General features: G+C 52.7%; 1 protein-coding gene across 2 annotated transcripts in view; it reads right to left on the reverse strand.

Annotated features, from left to right (window-relative positions):
• Window positions 1–16,504, reverse strand: part of RBM19 (RNA binding motif protein 19) — a 144,850-nt gene that overhangs the window by 12,003 nt on the left and 116,343 nt on the right. For both annotated transcript variants that reach the window (XM_011928696.1, XM_011928695.1), the window contains exon 23: window positions 16,167–16,287. In XM_011928696.1, the coding sequence (XP_011784086.1) occupies window positions 16,167–16,287 (121 nt within the window). The remainder of the gene's footprint in view (window positions 1–16,166; window positions 16,288–16,504) is intronic.

Here is a 16,504-nt window from a genome sequence, read left to right on the forward strand (position 1 = left end):
TTTAGCTCATCAACTATTGTTACTGTTAGTATATTTTATGTGTGGCCAAAGACAATTCTTCTTCCAATGTGGCCCAGGAAAGCCAAAAGATTGGACACCCCTGCTCCTTACATCCACATGGAAAGAAAGAAAGTGATCTGAAAAACTACAGTGGGCTCTCATTGGCATGAAGGTTCCCAAAGACTGAGTTGGGACTTCTTTTTTTTTTTTTTTTTGAGATAGAATCTCACTCTTTCGTCCAGACTGGATCTTGGCTCACTGCAACCTCCGCCCCCTGGATTCAAGCAATTCTCCTGCCTCAGTCTCCCAAGTAGCTGGGACTACAGGCGCCCGTTGCCATGTCAAGTTAATTTCTTTTTTGTATTTTTAGTAGAGACAGGGTTTCACCACATTGGCCTGGCTGGTCTTGAATGCCTGACCTCAGGTAAGTTACCCCCCTTGGCCTCCCAAAGTGCTGGGATTACAGGCGTGAACCACCGCCCCCAGCCACTGAGTTAGGATTTTTAATGAAAGTCCTCAGTGTCACAAAGTCTGGAAGTAGAAAGTCAGTATCTACAGATCACACTGACACTGTCTTTAAAGGATGGGCTATCACACACCCATTTGCTCTGAAGAGAAACCCTACATTCGCCTGTTAGGACAGTACTTTCTACTTGACCAGCCATCTCAGGAAGGCAGCAACAAGTCACAGAGACTCAGGCAAAAAATGTAAGATTTCCCTTGAGCTCCCTCCTCCAGGTAAACCGTACCTCTCCTCCATAAGGCTTTCTTGTTAGAGGGAAGTAGCACCATCTACAAGAAGGTATCTTTATAAAATCAGATGTACTACTGTTTCTCTACCAGGGTCTTTATGGATTTTTGCACGAAAAATTTACCAGATGAGTAGCCTTTTCCCATTAGCACAGTGGCTCACCTGTGAAGTCTATGGGCTTTGAACCTGATATATATTCAAAGAACCAAAGAAACAGGGTTAGAATTTTAAGTCACTGTTGTAACACACACACAACGGCTTAGTCACTCCCACAAGAAATGACAACAAATTGAGTTCTCACTCGGTGTCACTCAAAAAAGTCATGCTGCGGCCGGGAGCAGTGGCTCACACCTGTAATCCCAGCACTCTGGGAGGCCGAGGTGGGCGGATCACTAGGTCAGGAGATCGAGACCATCCTGGCTAACACAGGGAAACCCCGTCTCTACTAAAAATACAAAAAAATTAGCCGGGTGTGGTGGCGGGCGCCTGTAGTCCCAGCTACTCGGGAGATTGAGGCAGGAGAACAGTGTAAACCCGGGAGGTGGAGCTTGCAGTGAGCCAAGATGGCGCCACTGCACTCCAGCCCGGGCGACTGAGCTAGACTCCGTCTCCAAAAAAAAAAAAAAAAAAAACACAAAAAACACAGTGAGTCCTTCTAAGAACTCGGTGTGATCTGAGAGAGTGCTTGCACAGAGCAGGTGGGCAGGACCCTGGGCCGCAGACCGGCCTCTGCCACTGCGGGACTCCCAGGAGCTAGCTGCTAAGCTCCTTACCTCACTCAGTGCTCCCGCCTGTTAAAACGGGGATGGTGCCTGTTCTGCTTACCTCATGGGGACCCTAAGGGTTCCTGCCTTCAGTCACTCTTAGCAAGCATGACCGAGCACATTCTATGTGCCAGGAATGATGCTGGGGATACGGCAGCGAACAAAACTCCACAGGATAAACTAAACCACCAGCCACGGGGCCACACTAGGGCTCAGGGCAGACAAGACGAGGTGGGACCTGAGTGCTGCCACTTGGTGGTCCCAGCCTTCTCTGAGTCCCCAAAGCTACTCTTCTGTAGACAGGACACAGTAGTAGCACCCACCACAGGGGATCTGATGAGGTAAAGCATGAGAGCACTTAGCCCAGGGCCTGGCACGTTGAGGTGCCAGGTAAACATGAAAGCTAACAATCAAAGGGTCCCGTGAGGCCACCCCAGAGGACAGGCAGTGCCCAGCAAAGGGGAAATCCAGCTGCCCAAGATAAGGCTGAAGGGCGAGCTGCAGGGACCACTCCTGAGAGGCCTGCTGGCTCTGGACTTTCCTACAGAAATTCCACCAGCTGGGTAACATCATTGTCCCACTTTTCAGATGAGGAAGCAGCCACACTCTGAAGAGTCAAGTGGCCACATTCTCCAAGCAGGACCTTGAGCTCAGACGGGGCTGGCTCTAGCCTTGCTGGCACATCACAGCACAGCAAAGCCTGCCCTGCCGGCTGGGGACAACAGCCCAGCCTCCCTGGGCAGGGGGGTCTCAACAGGAAAGGCATGAACAGAATCGGGCCGTGTAGCAGCAATTTTCTTTTCAAAGGCCATTGGTTCTCAATCCAGCTGTCTGATAGAATCAGCTAGGAAACCACTGATGCCTGGATCCTACCTCCAGAAGTTCCGATGCAAATGGCCTGGGGTGGGCACGGGATATTATGACTGCTATGATGACTGCTGTTACTAATCTTGGTGCTGAGGACTTGGGCCCCCTGAGTGGCTGGAGACTGGGCTGGTGGGTGGAGTAACTTCGCTCTGTGCTCTGGGTGTCGTGTGTGTGTGCAGAATTCCACAACTGGCCACGCACAACCCCATACACAGGGGCCGGCGAAGGCGCTGCAGCCCGGATTCCCGTGGATTTATCCTGAGCTAGGGCTGTAGGCATGGGCTATGCCTGGGAGCTTCTAGACTTGGTCCCACATGTTTGTGTTAGTTACAGATGCTGGGAGACCTGTGCGGGCTGGGAAGCAAGGGGAGTGTCCCGGTGAAGGTGACACCGGGAAAAGGGAAAAAGAACCAGGAAAGGTGGGAAGGTGTCCCCTACTTTCTGCCTTGGGTCTGGAGGAATCTCCCAAGTCTTAGGATTTGGTCCACATTAGCTACTGATCTCTTTTCTTTTGGCATAGGCCCTGGGTTGGAAAGCAGAGGCTGAAAGGGAGCAGCTGGTAACATCTCATGGGGCCAAGGGGTAGTGGTGTCTGCACCAGGCTGTGGAAATGCAGAGGCTTGAGGGTCCAGATAGGAATATGATGACATCAAACAGTCCAGGGGGTGGGGGGAGACTACAGGGAGGGCTGTGCATTGTGGGCGAGGGGAAGCCCAGCCTTCGTATAAATGCGTAGCCATTCCTTGGGCCTGGTACCCTGTGGGAATGTGGAACTAGGCTGGCCAAATCTGATTTTTCAAAAGAGGTCAGAATCTTGATTTTCAGGTCAAATCTTCCAATACAAAAATAGTGATGATTCATTCAAAACCATTGTTTTCGTATCTGGTAGGCAAAATAAAGATCTCATTTCATCCGACAACTTGCGATTGTGGTCTCTGCTCTTTTCTCTCTCTCCTCTCTGTCTACTAAACCCCACTAGTTTCACTTGTGGTCATGAAGCAGTAATAAAAACCTTGTCTGTGTGTTTTCCTTGGGTTTCTCCGGGCTGGGCCAGGCTACAGTTCAGAAATAAAACTGGCCGCTCCCTACCACCAGCTACAACCCTGGAGGGAAACTCACCCTCCTCCTGAACCTGTTTCTAGCACTCTGGTCCCCAAGTGCCCAAACCCTCGTCCAATCCCGGCCCAGCCCCTGCCCCTCCCAAGTCGCTCTGAAATTCTCCTTCTGTCAGTTTAATTCCGTGATCGATGAGGAAGAGCACGAGAAATGGCCCGGCACAGCTGGCTTCCCCGTTAGCCCTAGCAGGGATTCCTGGCCTTGCTGGCGACGGCTGAGTGAAATGTTTGCGGAACGCAGAGAACACAAGTCAATAACAATTTAGCTGGATTGGGAGCAAGTACCTTCCCCGCACGGACAGCCGCTCCCGGGGGAAAGGGGAGGAGAGTGTGAGGGATATTGCCGAAGCACTTGGAATTATTTCCAAAACACCGCCCAGTGAGGCTCGGGCGTGGGGAGTGGGAGGAAGTAGGAGGGGTTGACTGGGCCATACCTGCTCCAGCTGACCTCCAGGCCCCCCAGCCTCCCCGCACCGCTGCAGGGAGAAGCATTTTGCTCTCCGATCATGGCTCCCTGCACGGCCAGCCATGTGCACCACTTGGGTGCACACCTGGGAACTGCCTTGACCAAAAGAATTCCCTCTCCTTGATTTTCCTCCTCTGGATTCGGCCTCCAGCAGCTGTGGTAGCCAGGGGTGTGAGAAAGAGTGGGTTTCCCAGGCAACCTCAACCTCTGCTGGAACCACTTCCCAACGTGACCAGGAGCTGGAGATAGATTAAGACACACTACCGTGAACACAAACAGCGATCATTTCTTTTTTCTTTTCTTTCCTTTTTTTTTGTTTTTTTGAGACTAAGTCTCACGCTGTCGCCCAGGCTGGAGTGCAGTGGCGTGATCTTGGCTCACTGCAACTTCGTCTCCCAGGTTCGAGCAATTCTGCTGCCTCAGCCTCCTGAGTAGCTGGGATTACAGGCTCGTGCCACCATGCCTGGCTGATTTTTGTATTTCTAGTAGAGACAGGGCTTCACCGTGTTGGCTAGGCTGGTCTCGAACTCCTGGGCTCAAGTGATCCACCCACCTGGGCCTCCCAAAATGCTGGGATTACAGGCATGAGTCACCACTTTTGGCTGAGAAGTGATCAAAGAGGTCAGGGATAAAACAGCTGCATATCCCCATGCCCCACCCAGTCTCAGCCTTTCCTGTCAGGACCTGTTGTGGCAATCCAGGACAGTCTCCCTCTTTGCCCGCCTCCTGCTTAGGCCTTTAACACCTCCAGAGGAAGGGCTGCCACAGCCAAGTCTTCAGGAAAAAACAAGAAGGACCCAGGTGAAGGAATGAAAATGGGAAGCTTATAGAAAACCTCTGTCTCCAGGTGGATGGAAGGAACCACGACCAAGGGATATTCTGAATAATAAATTCTGTGACTTCACATCCTTGCTTGAACTTTCCTGACTGTGAGTTTGAAAGCCCGATGATTATGTTTTCATGGGCAAGATCAAGGCGGCCTATTCACAAAGGTTGACATGGGGATAACGGGCTCTCTGTCTCCAGTCTTTTGAAAATGTAGGGTCCTGTGAATGATGATTAAGTTATGGGAGTGGGGAGGGGGATGAACTCTTGCAGGCTTTAAATATCATCTGTCTGCTGATGACTTCCAAATTTATATCTCAGCCCAGACTTTGCCCCTGAGCTCCCAACTCATAGATCTATCTGCCTGACATCGAGGGGAGTCCTAATAGGTGTCTCAGATCCAACACGTTCAGAACACCCCCGCCCAGCCACCTGTTCTTCCCAGCTTCCTAGGCCTCCGCTCACCACGCAGCACCACCATCCTGTGAGTGGCTTGCAGCAAAAACTATGCACCAGTTTTGATTTTTCTCCTGCCTTCCAGAAGCAAGTCTGGCTGGCTCTACCTTTACCAAAAATGCTTAATCCACCTGCTTCCCCACCTCCACAGCCTCTGCTCCATGGCCCTTGCTGGCCTGGATGGGACCTCTGCCCTCCATTCTTGCCCCTCTACAATGCAGGGGATGAGGTCTGACAGTGTGAATCAGGTCTTGAGACTTCTCCTCAAATCTTCTAGGAGCTTCCCACTGTACCTTGAATATAAGCTGCGCTTCCTGCCAGGCCACACAAGGCCCCAGGAGGAACCCCTGCTGGCTTCTCTGCTTGTTTTGAACACACTCTGCCCTAGGACCTTGGCACCTGTGGCTTCTGCTACCTGGGATGGTTCCCCCCATATCTTTGGCTGGTTGTTCCCTTCGCATCACACAGAAATGCTGACTCGGCAGAAAGGCTTTCCAACCACCATATTTGGAATCTCTCCTTTCCCTCTCTGGCCCTGAAGAGCTCATTATGCTATTTTTCTTTTGTTTTCTTTTCTTTTTTTAAAGAGACAGAGTCTTGCTTTGTTGCCCAGGCTGGAGTGTAGGGGCGCAGTCATGGCTTGCTGCAGCCCTGAACTCCTGGGCTCAAGCAATCCTCCCACCTCAGCCTCCTGAGTAGCTGGAACTACAGGTGTGTGCCACCATGCCTGGCTAATTTTTTAATTTTTTCTTTTTTAAGAGACGGGGTCTCGTTATGTGGCTCAGGCTGGTCTCAAACTCCTAGGCTCAAGTGATCCTCCTGCCTTGGCCTCTCAAAGCACTGGGATTACAGGTGTGAACCACTGCATCCAACCATATGTTACCCTTTCTAACTTCCACCACAGGACTTAGTATCATCAGAACTTTGTTGCTACTTATTTTTTTTTGGTGGGGCGGGGGAGGGGGGCAATCATCTGTCTCTCTCACTCAAATATTAGCTCCACGAGGGAGGACTTTCTCTTTTGTACACTGCTTTGCCCTCAGTGCCTACAGCACAGCTTGATAATACGGTCATCAGTGAAGAACTGCTGAATGAATGAATGAATGAATGAATGGGGCCTCCCATCCGGGGAAGCTGGAGATCTAAGCCCAGGGCACTGGGGGTGCAGTTATGATGCCTCTAGAGTTATATACTCTTAGAAAGGGGGGAGTCCCCGTGGGAGGAACTAGCCACCCCTGGCTTTTGGATAAAATAAGGGCAGCCACTTCACAAGGCCTAGGGGCTGCAAGCCCTTCCTGTGAGGAACCAAAAAGTAAATGCTTTAGGCTTGGTGGGCCGTAGGGTCTCTGTCACAGCCAATCAACTTTGTCCTTGCAGTGGAAGAAAACATCCCTAGACAATATATGAACAAATGGGAGTGGCTGTGTTGCAATAAAACTTTATTTATAAAAATAGATTGTACGCTGTGGTTTGCAACTGCCCAGATCCAATAAAGAGGGCAATTTGGGATTTAGGAGGTGCTGAGGATACAGGGTGTGACAGAACATGCAGGTATAGACATTAACTACAGTTCTGCAGTGTCCAGACCTGTGTGCCTTCAGGCCAGGCACTAGGCTGCTCTGGGTCTTGGTTTGTGCTACAGTAAAATGGGAACAACACTGTTCTTCAGGCAGCTGTGAGCCTGAAATGAGACTGAGTTATGTAAAAGCACCTGGTATCACTCTCTGTACATGGTAGGTCCATGACAAAGCTCTCTTACCCTCTTTCTTTCCTTTTCCCCCGGCTTGATCTTTATAAGAACTTACATGATTGCCTTTTCAGACCCGCGGTGCTTCGAAGCACCTGGTTAGGAATATCTGGCTTCAGACCACACAGGGCTCCAGGGCCGACTGCACACCTGTGGCTAAGCATGGGGCCTGGAGCACATCAGCCAGCTTTTCTGAGCCCCGGCTTCCTTCCTTGCGGGGTGACAGTGAAGATGAACCGAGTTAACACTCACACAGTGTCCAGCATCTATTAGATGCTCCATTAAATTCTAATCATCATTCTGATGATTAGGTTCTTATTTATGTTCATTTTTTCACCCCACAAATGGTCACTGAGCGCCTCCTCTCTGTGCTAGATATGGGACCCAGGCAGGGTGGGTACCCCCAGAGGATAAAGTGTCACATGGAGAAGGATCTTAACTGCACACGTGAGCACCTGATGGCAGGTTGTGGCATTTGAGGAGGACGAGGGGAGGGGCATGACAAGGGAATCACGAGAAGGAGGGTGTGGGGGAAAAGCTGCATCTTTGACACTCTGGCCGGGAGGCAGCGGGGGCCGGGGTCAGTGGGGGCTGCTGGGACCAGGGTTCTAGCAAGCAGGCTCCTTCCCTGCCCCCCGTGAGGCTGGGAGGGTGACTGTTTGCTAGAGGCCAGCGACCCATGGGGACAGCCACCCGTCTCTGCCGGAACAGCACTTCTCTGGGCGCTCTGCTCATAGATCTCCCGCCCCAGCCCAGTCTGGCTTGGGCAGGCGGGGGAAGGCGCCACTGCCAGCCACTCACCATGCTGGTCATGTCTGCGCTCCCAGCTCTGGAGGTGAAAGGTAGAAATGCTAACCACAGCCCATCAGTCCTCCCCAGCTGGAATAAGACAACACGGGAAGCAGAGCCACGCTCCCGGCCAAATAAAAGCCTGTTTGCCCGGCCTCCCTGGCTGTGAGTGCTGTAAAACAGAGGGTTCTGCGCACGGATTTCTTCCATACCATTATATTCTCTCGGCTGCGCTCGCAGGTACTGTGGCCTGCCGCGGCCCTGAAAGCTTCTCGATGCCGTGACCCTGCTGGTTTGTAACACGCTCGGGAAGAAAAGGACACAGCCAGCGGCGGACTTTCCTCTTTCTTCCCTCCTTGCTCTCTCTTTTCAAACTCCCACACGCAAGGCAGTGAAGAATAGCACTTTACCTACCACGGGGCTGCTGCGCTGGAGATGAGAAACCTGATTCTTGGCTGGCAAGGAAGGGAGGGAGGTGTGGGACAGTGGGCAGGGGCAGGAAGAGGACAGGGGAGACGGGGAGGGCAGTTTGGTGGAAAAACGTCTGTCTTGCTATTCCCTTTTGAAAGCATCTCTGTCTGGTGTCAAGGTCTTTGCCTACTCAGGCCAACTTTCACAATGACTTTCAAAGCCCTGTCCTTCGCTGTTCAATTTTACAGGTGTTTTGCAAGCATCAACTTGCAAGGAAAAATATAATGCCTGCCATTATACAGGGACAATGGATAAAACGAAGGCTTCCGCTTGGTGGGGAGGGGATGGGGGGTTTACACCAAGCTTCTTTTGGCTGCCAATAAGGAACCTGGATAAGCAGAGAGCTGGAGACGGGGTGTGGAGCATGAGTTCTTGTAACTGCCTTGGAAGGCAGGACATTACAGTTGCTGCTTGAGCAGCAATGAGTTCTCCTCTTCCTCATGGCACCTGGGCACTAATAAGCTCCTACTAGGTGCCAGGCTCTGTGCTATGCCTTGGAGACAAGGAAGAACAGGTGGCATCTGTGGTTAGATGTAAACATCCTACCCCAAGCAATGCTTATGTGTCAGGCATACCTGTCCTCTTCCTTACCCCACCCCCAAACACACACATCCCAAGCAATGCTTATGTGTCAGGCATACACACCCTCCTACTTACTACACACATACACACTCACACGTCCCAAGCAATGCTTATGTGTCAGGCATACCCACTCTCCTCCTTACTACATACAAAGACACACACACACACACACACACATACGTGCTACTGCCCAGGCTTATAAACACCAGGGCTCGTCTCTGTCTCGGTCCTTTGCCCAGAGAGCATCCTCCTTAGTCTGGCCTGACGGGAATGCAAGGAAAGTGGGAGTGTTTTTGGCAACTTAGAAAAGGAAGAGTGAGTGCCCCGAAGGACAATGAGGCCCCTCGACAATCCTATTTGTTGACTGCACGTGATGTGCCAGGAGCTGTGCGCCATCATCTTCTTTACAGGCATCCTTCCCTTTGAGCCCCACAATTTCCCTAAAGAGGTGGGCGCTGTGGCCCCATCGTACCAATGACAGAGCTGAGGCAGAGCGACTTGCCTGAGGTTACAGAACGGGTATGAGGACACATTCGGGTAAAATGCAAGGGGCAGATGCTCAGATCAGCTGATACAAAGGGTCAGTACACCAGGATGGTGGAAAACACAGGTTTGAATCCTGGCTCTGTGGTCAGTAGCTGGGTGCCCTTGGGCAAGTTACTTGCCCTCTCTGTGCTTTAGTTTTCTCACCTCTAAAACAGAGGATTGCGACAGTACAGTAAATTGACAGGTTCATAGGTTCCTGGAAATCTCGCAACTTTCAGTGAAAAGATGTATAACAAACTCAACGTTACCATAGGCTAATGGTGTAAACAAGAGCTAAACTCCTACACACGAATGTATTTCTAATAACAAAAACATCACCAAACTTCTGAATAAAGACACCAAAACTTCTAAATATTAAACACTGAAATAAATGTGAGCACTATATACGTTTAAGACAGATTAATAAAAACAAGGAAGATAATGATTTACCCAACGATTCCAGTTCAGGGCTGCAGGTGGCCAGAGCCTCTCCTGGTAGCTCAGGACACTGGGAGGGAACCCACCCCGGGTAGGGCACCCATCACACACATAACTGCACTCACCCACTCTGGGACCACTGAGACGTGCCAATTTACCTAGCGTGCATGGCTTTGGGATGTGGGAGGAAACCACAGGACCTGGAGAAAACCCACATGGGGCGAACACACAAACTCCACAGGGTGAGCACGCAAACTCCATGGGGAGAGCATGCAAACTCCATGGGGAGAACATGCAAACTCCACGGGAAGAACACACAAACTGCACACAGACAGTGGCCCTGGATGGGAAGCCATTTTTTTCTTATTAATTATGATAAAATGATGTTATCTGAGGACCTGTGTTTACCTTCCAGGATTCTGCAGGACTCGTACCCATGAAAACTTGCAGATAGTACCTGGCTGTCAAGTAAGGCTTGACACATGAAGATTGCTAGTTATAGTAATGATAATAATAATTGGTATTATTTAGCTTGAACTACAAATTGAACGTTCTGCTATGACCTCGGTGCCTCAGGGACCCAGGGGAGATGAGGCCAGTCTTGGGAGCTGGGAAACTGAGTCCAGGGGCAGGGGCACTCCAGCGTAATTCACGCTGGTGGCACCGACCACATCAGGGCTTCGGCTGGTGCCAAAGCTCCACTCTATCTGCTCTGGCCACCTCCCACTGTCCCTGAGTGCAGCTCACAGGCCACGGTGTCTCCCGCATCTTCCTGCCAGGCCCTGCTGAATGGTTAGGACGCCTGCCTTTCATTCTGCGGCCCACATTCTGCAGGGAGCTCTTTGTTGCGGCCTCAGAGCTTGGCAGCCTCCACCTGAGATCTGAGTGCCTTCCTGGCAGAGTTCCGGGCCGAGGCCAGAGCCGGGGGAGGGAACTGGCCACGGACACCACCTGCCCCTGGGGAATGCCAGGGCCCTGGGAGCTCTGAACAATGCGAATTTTGACACAAATGAACTGGGTATTTTTCTCCACGGGAAAAGGGCACAGGGTGGGGAGAAGGGTCTGGCCAGGAGGGCAGGAGGCCGGCGGGCCTCTTCTGAACATTTGAGGCTGCTGTGGGCACCTCCTGTGTCCCAGAGACATCAATCGGACAACGGGTGACTCAGTGGGCGAGAGAGACTGACATCTCCAGCATGCCTGCTCTGTGCTGGACACGCTCCAGGCATCACCTCGCTTTCCCAATCCAGTGTCACACTCCCAGGGGAGGACGGATAGAGAGGTAAATCTGAATATTGTCCCAGTTTAACCATTCACTACCATGTGACCTTGGGCAAGGTGCTTCATCTCTGTGTGCCTCAGTTCCCTCATCTGTAGAATGGGGAGATGAACGGCATCTCACTCACAGGGGTGGTGTGTGAATGACACGAGACCCCTCACAGCAAGGGATTTAGAAGAGTTCCTGGTCCCCAGTAAGGAAAGCTGCTACTATGGCTTTTGTTACTTCCCTCATCACTGTCAAATCAATTCCAGAAGGGGTACCCCTGTTAACAACATCTTTCAAATGAGAAGACAGAAGCCCACAGCGCGGAGCGACTTGCTCCGGGACAATAGCCTGGGACTTGCCCTGGGACACACAGCCAGAATGCAGAATCCGGGTCTTGCTGACTCCAAAGTTGATGCTCTTTTTCCTAAGCTGGTGGTTCCTAAACCTTTTGGGGCCCATGACCTCCTAGAAAATCTGATGAAAACAAAAGATTCTCTTGCCAGACACACACATAGACACAATCGCAATCACCAGGCGTTCCCAGTCCCTCTGAGGCCAGCCATACTGGAAGAGAATGTTCCATGGATTCTTAGTTAAAAAACAATCCCCATCTTACATCCTGCTGTATTCTAGAGTGTGTTCTTTTGTTTTCAAGGGATTATCATGTTTCTTTGGAAAACAGTGCTGAAAAATGCCATGAGGAATTCAGACTCTTTGGCTCCAAACTCTGGTCCACACACGTGAGGCCAGCAGGGAGGTCTGACACTCCGCTGTGCTTGGTCTTGACCCCTGTGGATGGGTCATATCCAGGACCATATCAGCATCCTCTCCAACCTGGGCGCCGTTTCTCAGGGCCGCTCCTGCCCCCAGGAAAACACAACCCCTACCCCTGGCAACATGCCTTGACATGTACGTAGGTCACCATACATGCTGGACATTCTGTGTCTGGTCCCTCCACAACCATCCTGTGTTCTGCTCCATCCCCGGAAGGCTGACCCTACTGAATGTGTCACAGGGACAATCTGGGCCTGTGGCCGACAGGTGGGATGGCCTGATGGGAGGCTGCGGCCGGAGAGCAGAGGGCCGCAGGAGAGAGAGCTGCAGCTGTTCTGTCCCTAGCCCCTTCTTCAGGCTTTGCTGCTGTCCTCTGGCACTGTCCCTCCACACTGCAGTGCCCATTGGTAGCTGCTCCTAGGCTCCTGTCCTCACTGGACCCCAGGAACATCACTTCCTCCTCCTGCCCTTTCAGCCCCTGGGGTGGTAAGAGCTCTGACACTGCTCCCCTCTGGGAGCCCCAGCATCCTGCTGCTCCGTTGGCACTGCCTATACCCCTGTAAGCTGCCATTGCATGACAGGGTCTTTCTACGAGGCTCCTGTGCGAATTCTCTTCCCTCCTGGGGCCTCGGCCCATCTCCCGTGGCACTGGGGGAGGGTCCCTTAGTGCTCATCTTTTGACACTCTTGGGGAGCCCAGAGCTGATGTCCCCTTCCAGAACCTGGGAGGGCAGTGTTTTTCCAGAGGGACTCAGAGGGGTGGAAACACGTGGCTCTGACACTCAAGCCCGCCCTCAGGGGCCTTATCTCATCTATGCACGTCAGCTTCCTCCTCTGTACAATGGGAACAACGAAACACGCACACGACAGGGCCTTCCACAAGCATATGCCGTGCCAATTCTGAAGGGCCAGCAGTGCTTGTCACTATGATTCGTTATTCATTCTCTCAATTTCTGAAGCAACCCTGCAGATCTTAGGTTCATGGTCTGGATGAGTCAGAAGGGCCAAAGCCATGCAGTCAGTAAACACTCACATACCCCAGGTTAATACTCACATACCCCAGGTTAATGAGGGCCTGGGACTTTCTTTTTCTTTTTTTTTGAGACAGCGTGTCGATCTGCCACCTAGGCTGGAGTGCAGTGGTGTGATCTTGGCTCACTGCAACCTCCACCTCCTGAGTTCAAGTGATTCTCCTGCTTCAGCCTCCCAAGTAGCTGGGACTATAGGCATGTACCTCCAAGTCCAGCTATTTATTTTGTATTTTAAGTAGAGATGAGGTTTCACCATGTTGGTCAGGACGGTCTCAAATTCCTGACCTCAAGTGATCCACCCACCTCGGCCTCACAAAGTGCTGGGATTACAGGCCTGAGCCACTGCGCCTGGCCAGTAGTTTTTTTTTTGTGACGTTTGCTAGTATAACATAGTGGGGGCTGGTGAGTGGGGTGGGAGGCTCTAGAGCCGGTCTGGAGTTCAAGTCCGAGCTCTGCCACTTTCTCGCTTAGACACAGCGCTGCCTACAGCTGCTACAGTTGCTGTGAGCACTGAGATGATGCCGGTGCGAGGACAGCTCCTTGATGCACAGTAAGTGATTAATAAACACTACTCGTCATAAATCACTGCAGTGTTTGGCAGGCCTCAGTTCTCTCATCTGTGAAATGGGGCTAATAGTGCCCATCTCACAGAGCTGCTGGGGAGTGAATCGGAAGATGCAGGCAAATGAAGAACTGTCATTGTTACTGTTATCATTCTATCTGCCCCTGTCTGTTGGCCTGGCTGGTAAGTGGCTGTGGAGACAGCCAATCCCACAGAAATGCTGCCAGCCAAGTCTTTCCACTGTGGCGAGGCAATAGTGCTGTCTTTGGAACTCAATTTATTGAAGGGGGTTTCTCTCTAAGGCAGGGCAGAACAGCTGAGCCTGCACTCCTCAGCTGGCCCCGGGGGAGGGGCGATGGGGGTGACGGGGGAGGTGGGCCCCCGTCTCCGCCCTGGGGAGAGTCCCTTACACAAACATTTGCCGACGGGAGCATTTGGCCTTGTCAATGGTTGTCAATAAGGACAGGCTCTCTTTCTGCACATCAGGATTTGGGGTCTTATTGAGTTGTGAGCTTGCAACTGTGTATTTAGCCTTCATTTCTTGGTTCTACATTTGTCTAAGCTCAAATATTCCCCAGCCTGAGACTGGGAGCCTGGCACGTGCCAGGTACTGTGCCGGGCACGGGGGATCCAGGGAAGAACTGATCACTAACAGAGATGAGCATGACACAGCCTCCACGTGGGGGAGGCATGGGTCCAGAGAGGATAACAAACCATAAAGAAATAAGTTACAGCATGGCAAGAAAGCACAGCGACAGAAGAAGAGAGTAGAGGATGGAGAAATTACTGATACTTGTGGAGGGGGAGGGAACAGGGAAGCTTCCTGGAGGAGGTGTCATTCTATCTGGGTTTTGAAGGCATTTACCAGGCTAAAAAAAAAAAAAAAAAGAGTGAGGGGCAAGGTATTCTAAGCAGAGGGAACAGCGTGTGCAAAGGCACCCAATCCTGCCTGGAGTCTGGGGAACAACGAACTCTGTGGGAGGTGCAGTGGGAGGAAGGAGGGCTCTGGGAAGACCATGGGCGTGGGCAGGAGGCAGTGTTCTGAAGGGTGTGGCAGCTGGGCTAGAATCAAGGGGTTTCCCTGCTATCTCTGGAGTTCCATGTCCACTTGTGGGGGATGCAGTCCTGCTGCATTGCTGAGATGCTGCTTCTCAGAAGCCCAGTCGTTTCGCCCTAAGGAAGACCAGTGCCCCCACTGGAAGGCTCCCATCTCCATAAGAGAAACTGTTCCCAAGGTGCTGCCTGGTTTGGCAACAGAGCCGCACCGGTCAGGAGAGGGAACAATCACTCCTGGCTCCAGGTTCCATGTCTACACAGAGAAGTGGGGTTGGGGGATGCTGGCAGCAAACACCCCCAGTCTGCACCCAGGTGACACCCGAGGCCCTGAGCTGCCCCACAGGGAAGGGATGGATGAGGGCACAATGACGGCTCCATCCAGGAAAGCACCTGAGACCTGGGACCCAGGCGACAATGAGGTGGGGAGGAGTGCGGCGGTGTGCCAGGAAGACCTCAGAGCACCACAGGTAGCTCTACAGACAGGACTGTTCCCCATGACGGAGCCTGGCTTTTCTGGGCATGCAAAAGGCAGAGAAGCTCCCCAGCTGGGTGACCCACTGCCAAGTAAGCGGGATCCAAAGTGGGTGGAAAGCCAGCAACCGCCGTTTTGCTGCCGGGCCCAGGCCACAGTGGAAGCACTTCTGCGATGGGAGGCGGAGGTGTGGAGATGGGGATCAAGGTCAGGTACCCCTTGATATCCCAAGTTTGGAGGGTGTGTACCGGACAGCAAAGGGCACCTGCCATACCTTCCATGTGCCTATGGTGGAGTGATTCTTGAGGCTGTCTCAACGTCTCCTCACCTGACTCAACACAACCTCTTGGAGAAGACGAGGCCCCGCCGACCTCATCTGCTCCCTCTCTCCTCCCCTCAGCTCCAGCCATGCCGGCCTCCCTGTTTCTCACACACATCGAGCTTGCTCCAACCTTGGGGTCTCCCTGCCCCTGGCCTCCTGCTTAGGCAGCCCTTTCTTGGGTACAGATGTCACCTCTGCAGTGAGGTCTGTCTAGCCCACCTGATGAGGAATGTGTCCCAGCCTTTTCCACCTGAGCCTAGGACCCTGCTTGGTTACTGTCACATGGGTACATGAGGGCACAGCAGGCGCTCAGTATTTTCTGGCCACCACCTGAATAGTCACTGAGGCCACATGACCACCAAGGTGGGTAAGAGGGGAGTGAGACCTGTGGGCATCAGCCCTCCAGCAGGGAGTGGATGATCCTCCACCGGGGTCATGGAGGCAAGTGATCAGCAAGAGTGTGGTCCCCAGGGCTGGCCACCAGGAAGGCCGTGAGCATCCCTGCCCCGTGAACACTGGAATCTGAACACAGAGCACTTTGAGGACAGGGCCAGCAGCTGCGAGCTGTGGCCTGGCAACCTGGCAGGCAGGGAGCAGACAAACACTCTGATCTCTGTCTCTTCCTACCAAGGTGCCCAGTGACCCAACCTGACTGCAACCCAAAAGGGCACAGAATCCAGATGCTTTCACACAGGCCAGCCACCCAGCAGGGAGTGCCCAAGAAAGGTGGAGAGCAGGTCTGGAGGGGCTGTGGGAGGATACCCAGCAGGAGGTGCTTGGCAGCCCTTGTGCCCATAGCCTGCTGGGTAAGGGCAGTTCCCTCAGATGCCCCACCTCTTGTGTTCCCCAGGGGGCCCATGAATCAGCCCAAAAGACCGTCCGGCTCCTACCGTGAAAGTGCGCGGCCGTCTTCCGCCTTAGGGCCTGCAGGGTCACCTCGGAGTCGGCCCACTCCAGCACCAGCCTCCGGCCGTACAAGTGGGTGCTGTGACACAGGGCATTGAAGGCTCTCTGCAGAGGGACAAGACACGAAACTGCACATCAGCTGGATCAGCACGGCAGACACTCCATTCTGCCCGCCAGCTGCCTGCCCGTGTCTCAGATGCCAAAGCCCAGGTTCTGGCCCCGTGACATCTGATCTCCAGCGAGGGTTTGGGGAGCAGTTGGGTGCATCTATTTAATTAGTGGGTTGCGTTCCCAGGGAGAAAGCTGCAAGTGACTGAGCAGT

This window comes from Colobus angolensis, unplaced genomic scaffold (assembly GCF_000951035.1).
Source record: "Colobus angolensis palliatus isolate OR3802 unplaced genomic scaffold, Cang.pa_1.0 Scaffold79, whole genome shotgun sequence".
Lineage (NCBI taxonomy): Eukaryota > Metazoa > Chordata > Mammalia > Primates > Cercopithecidae > Colobus > Colobus angolensis.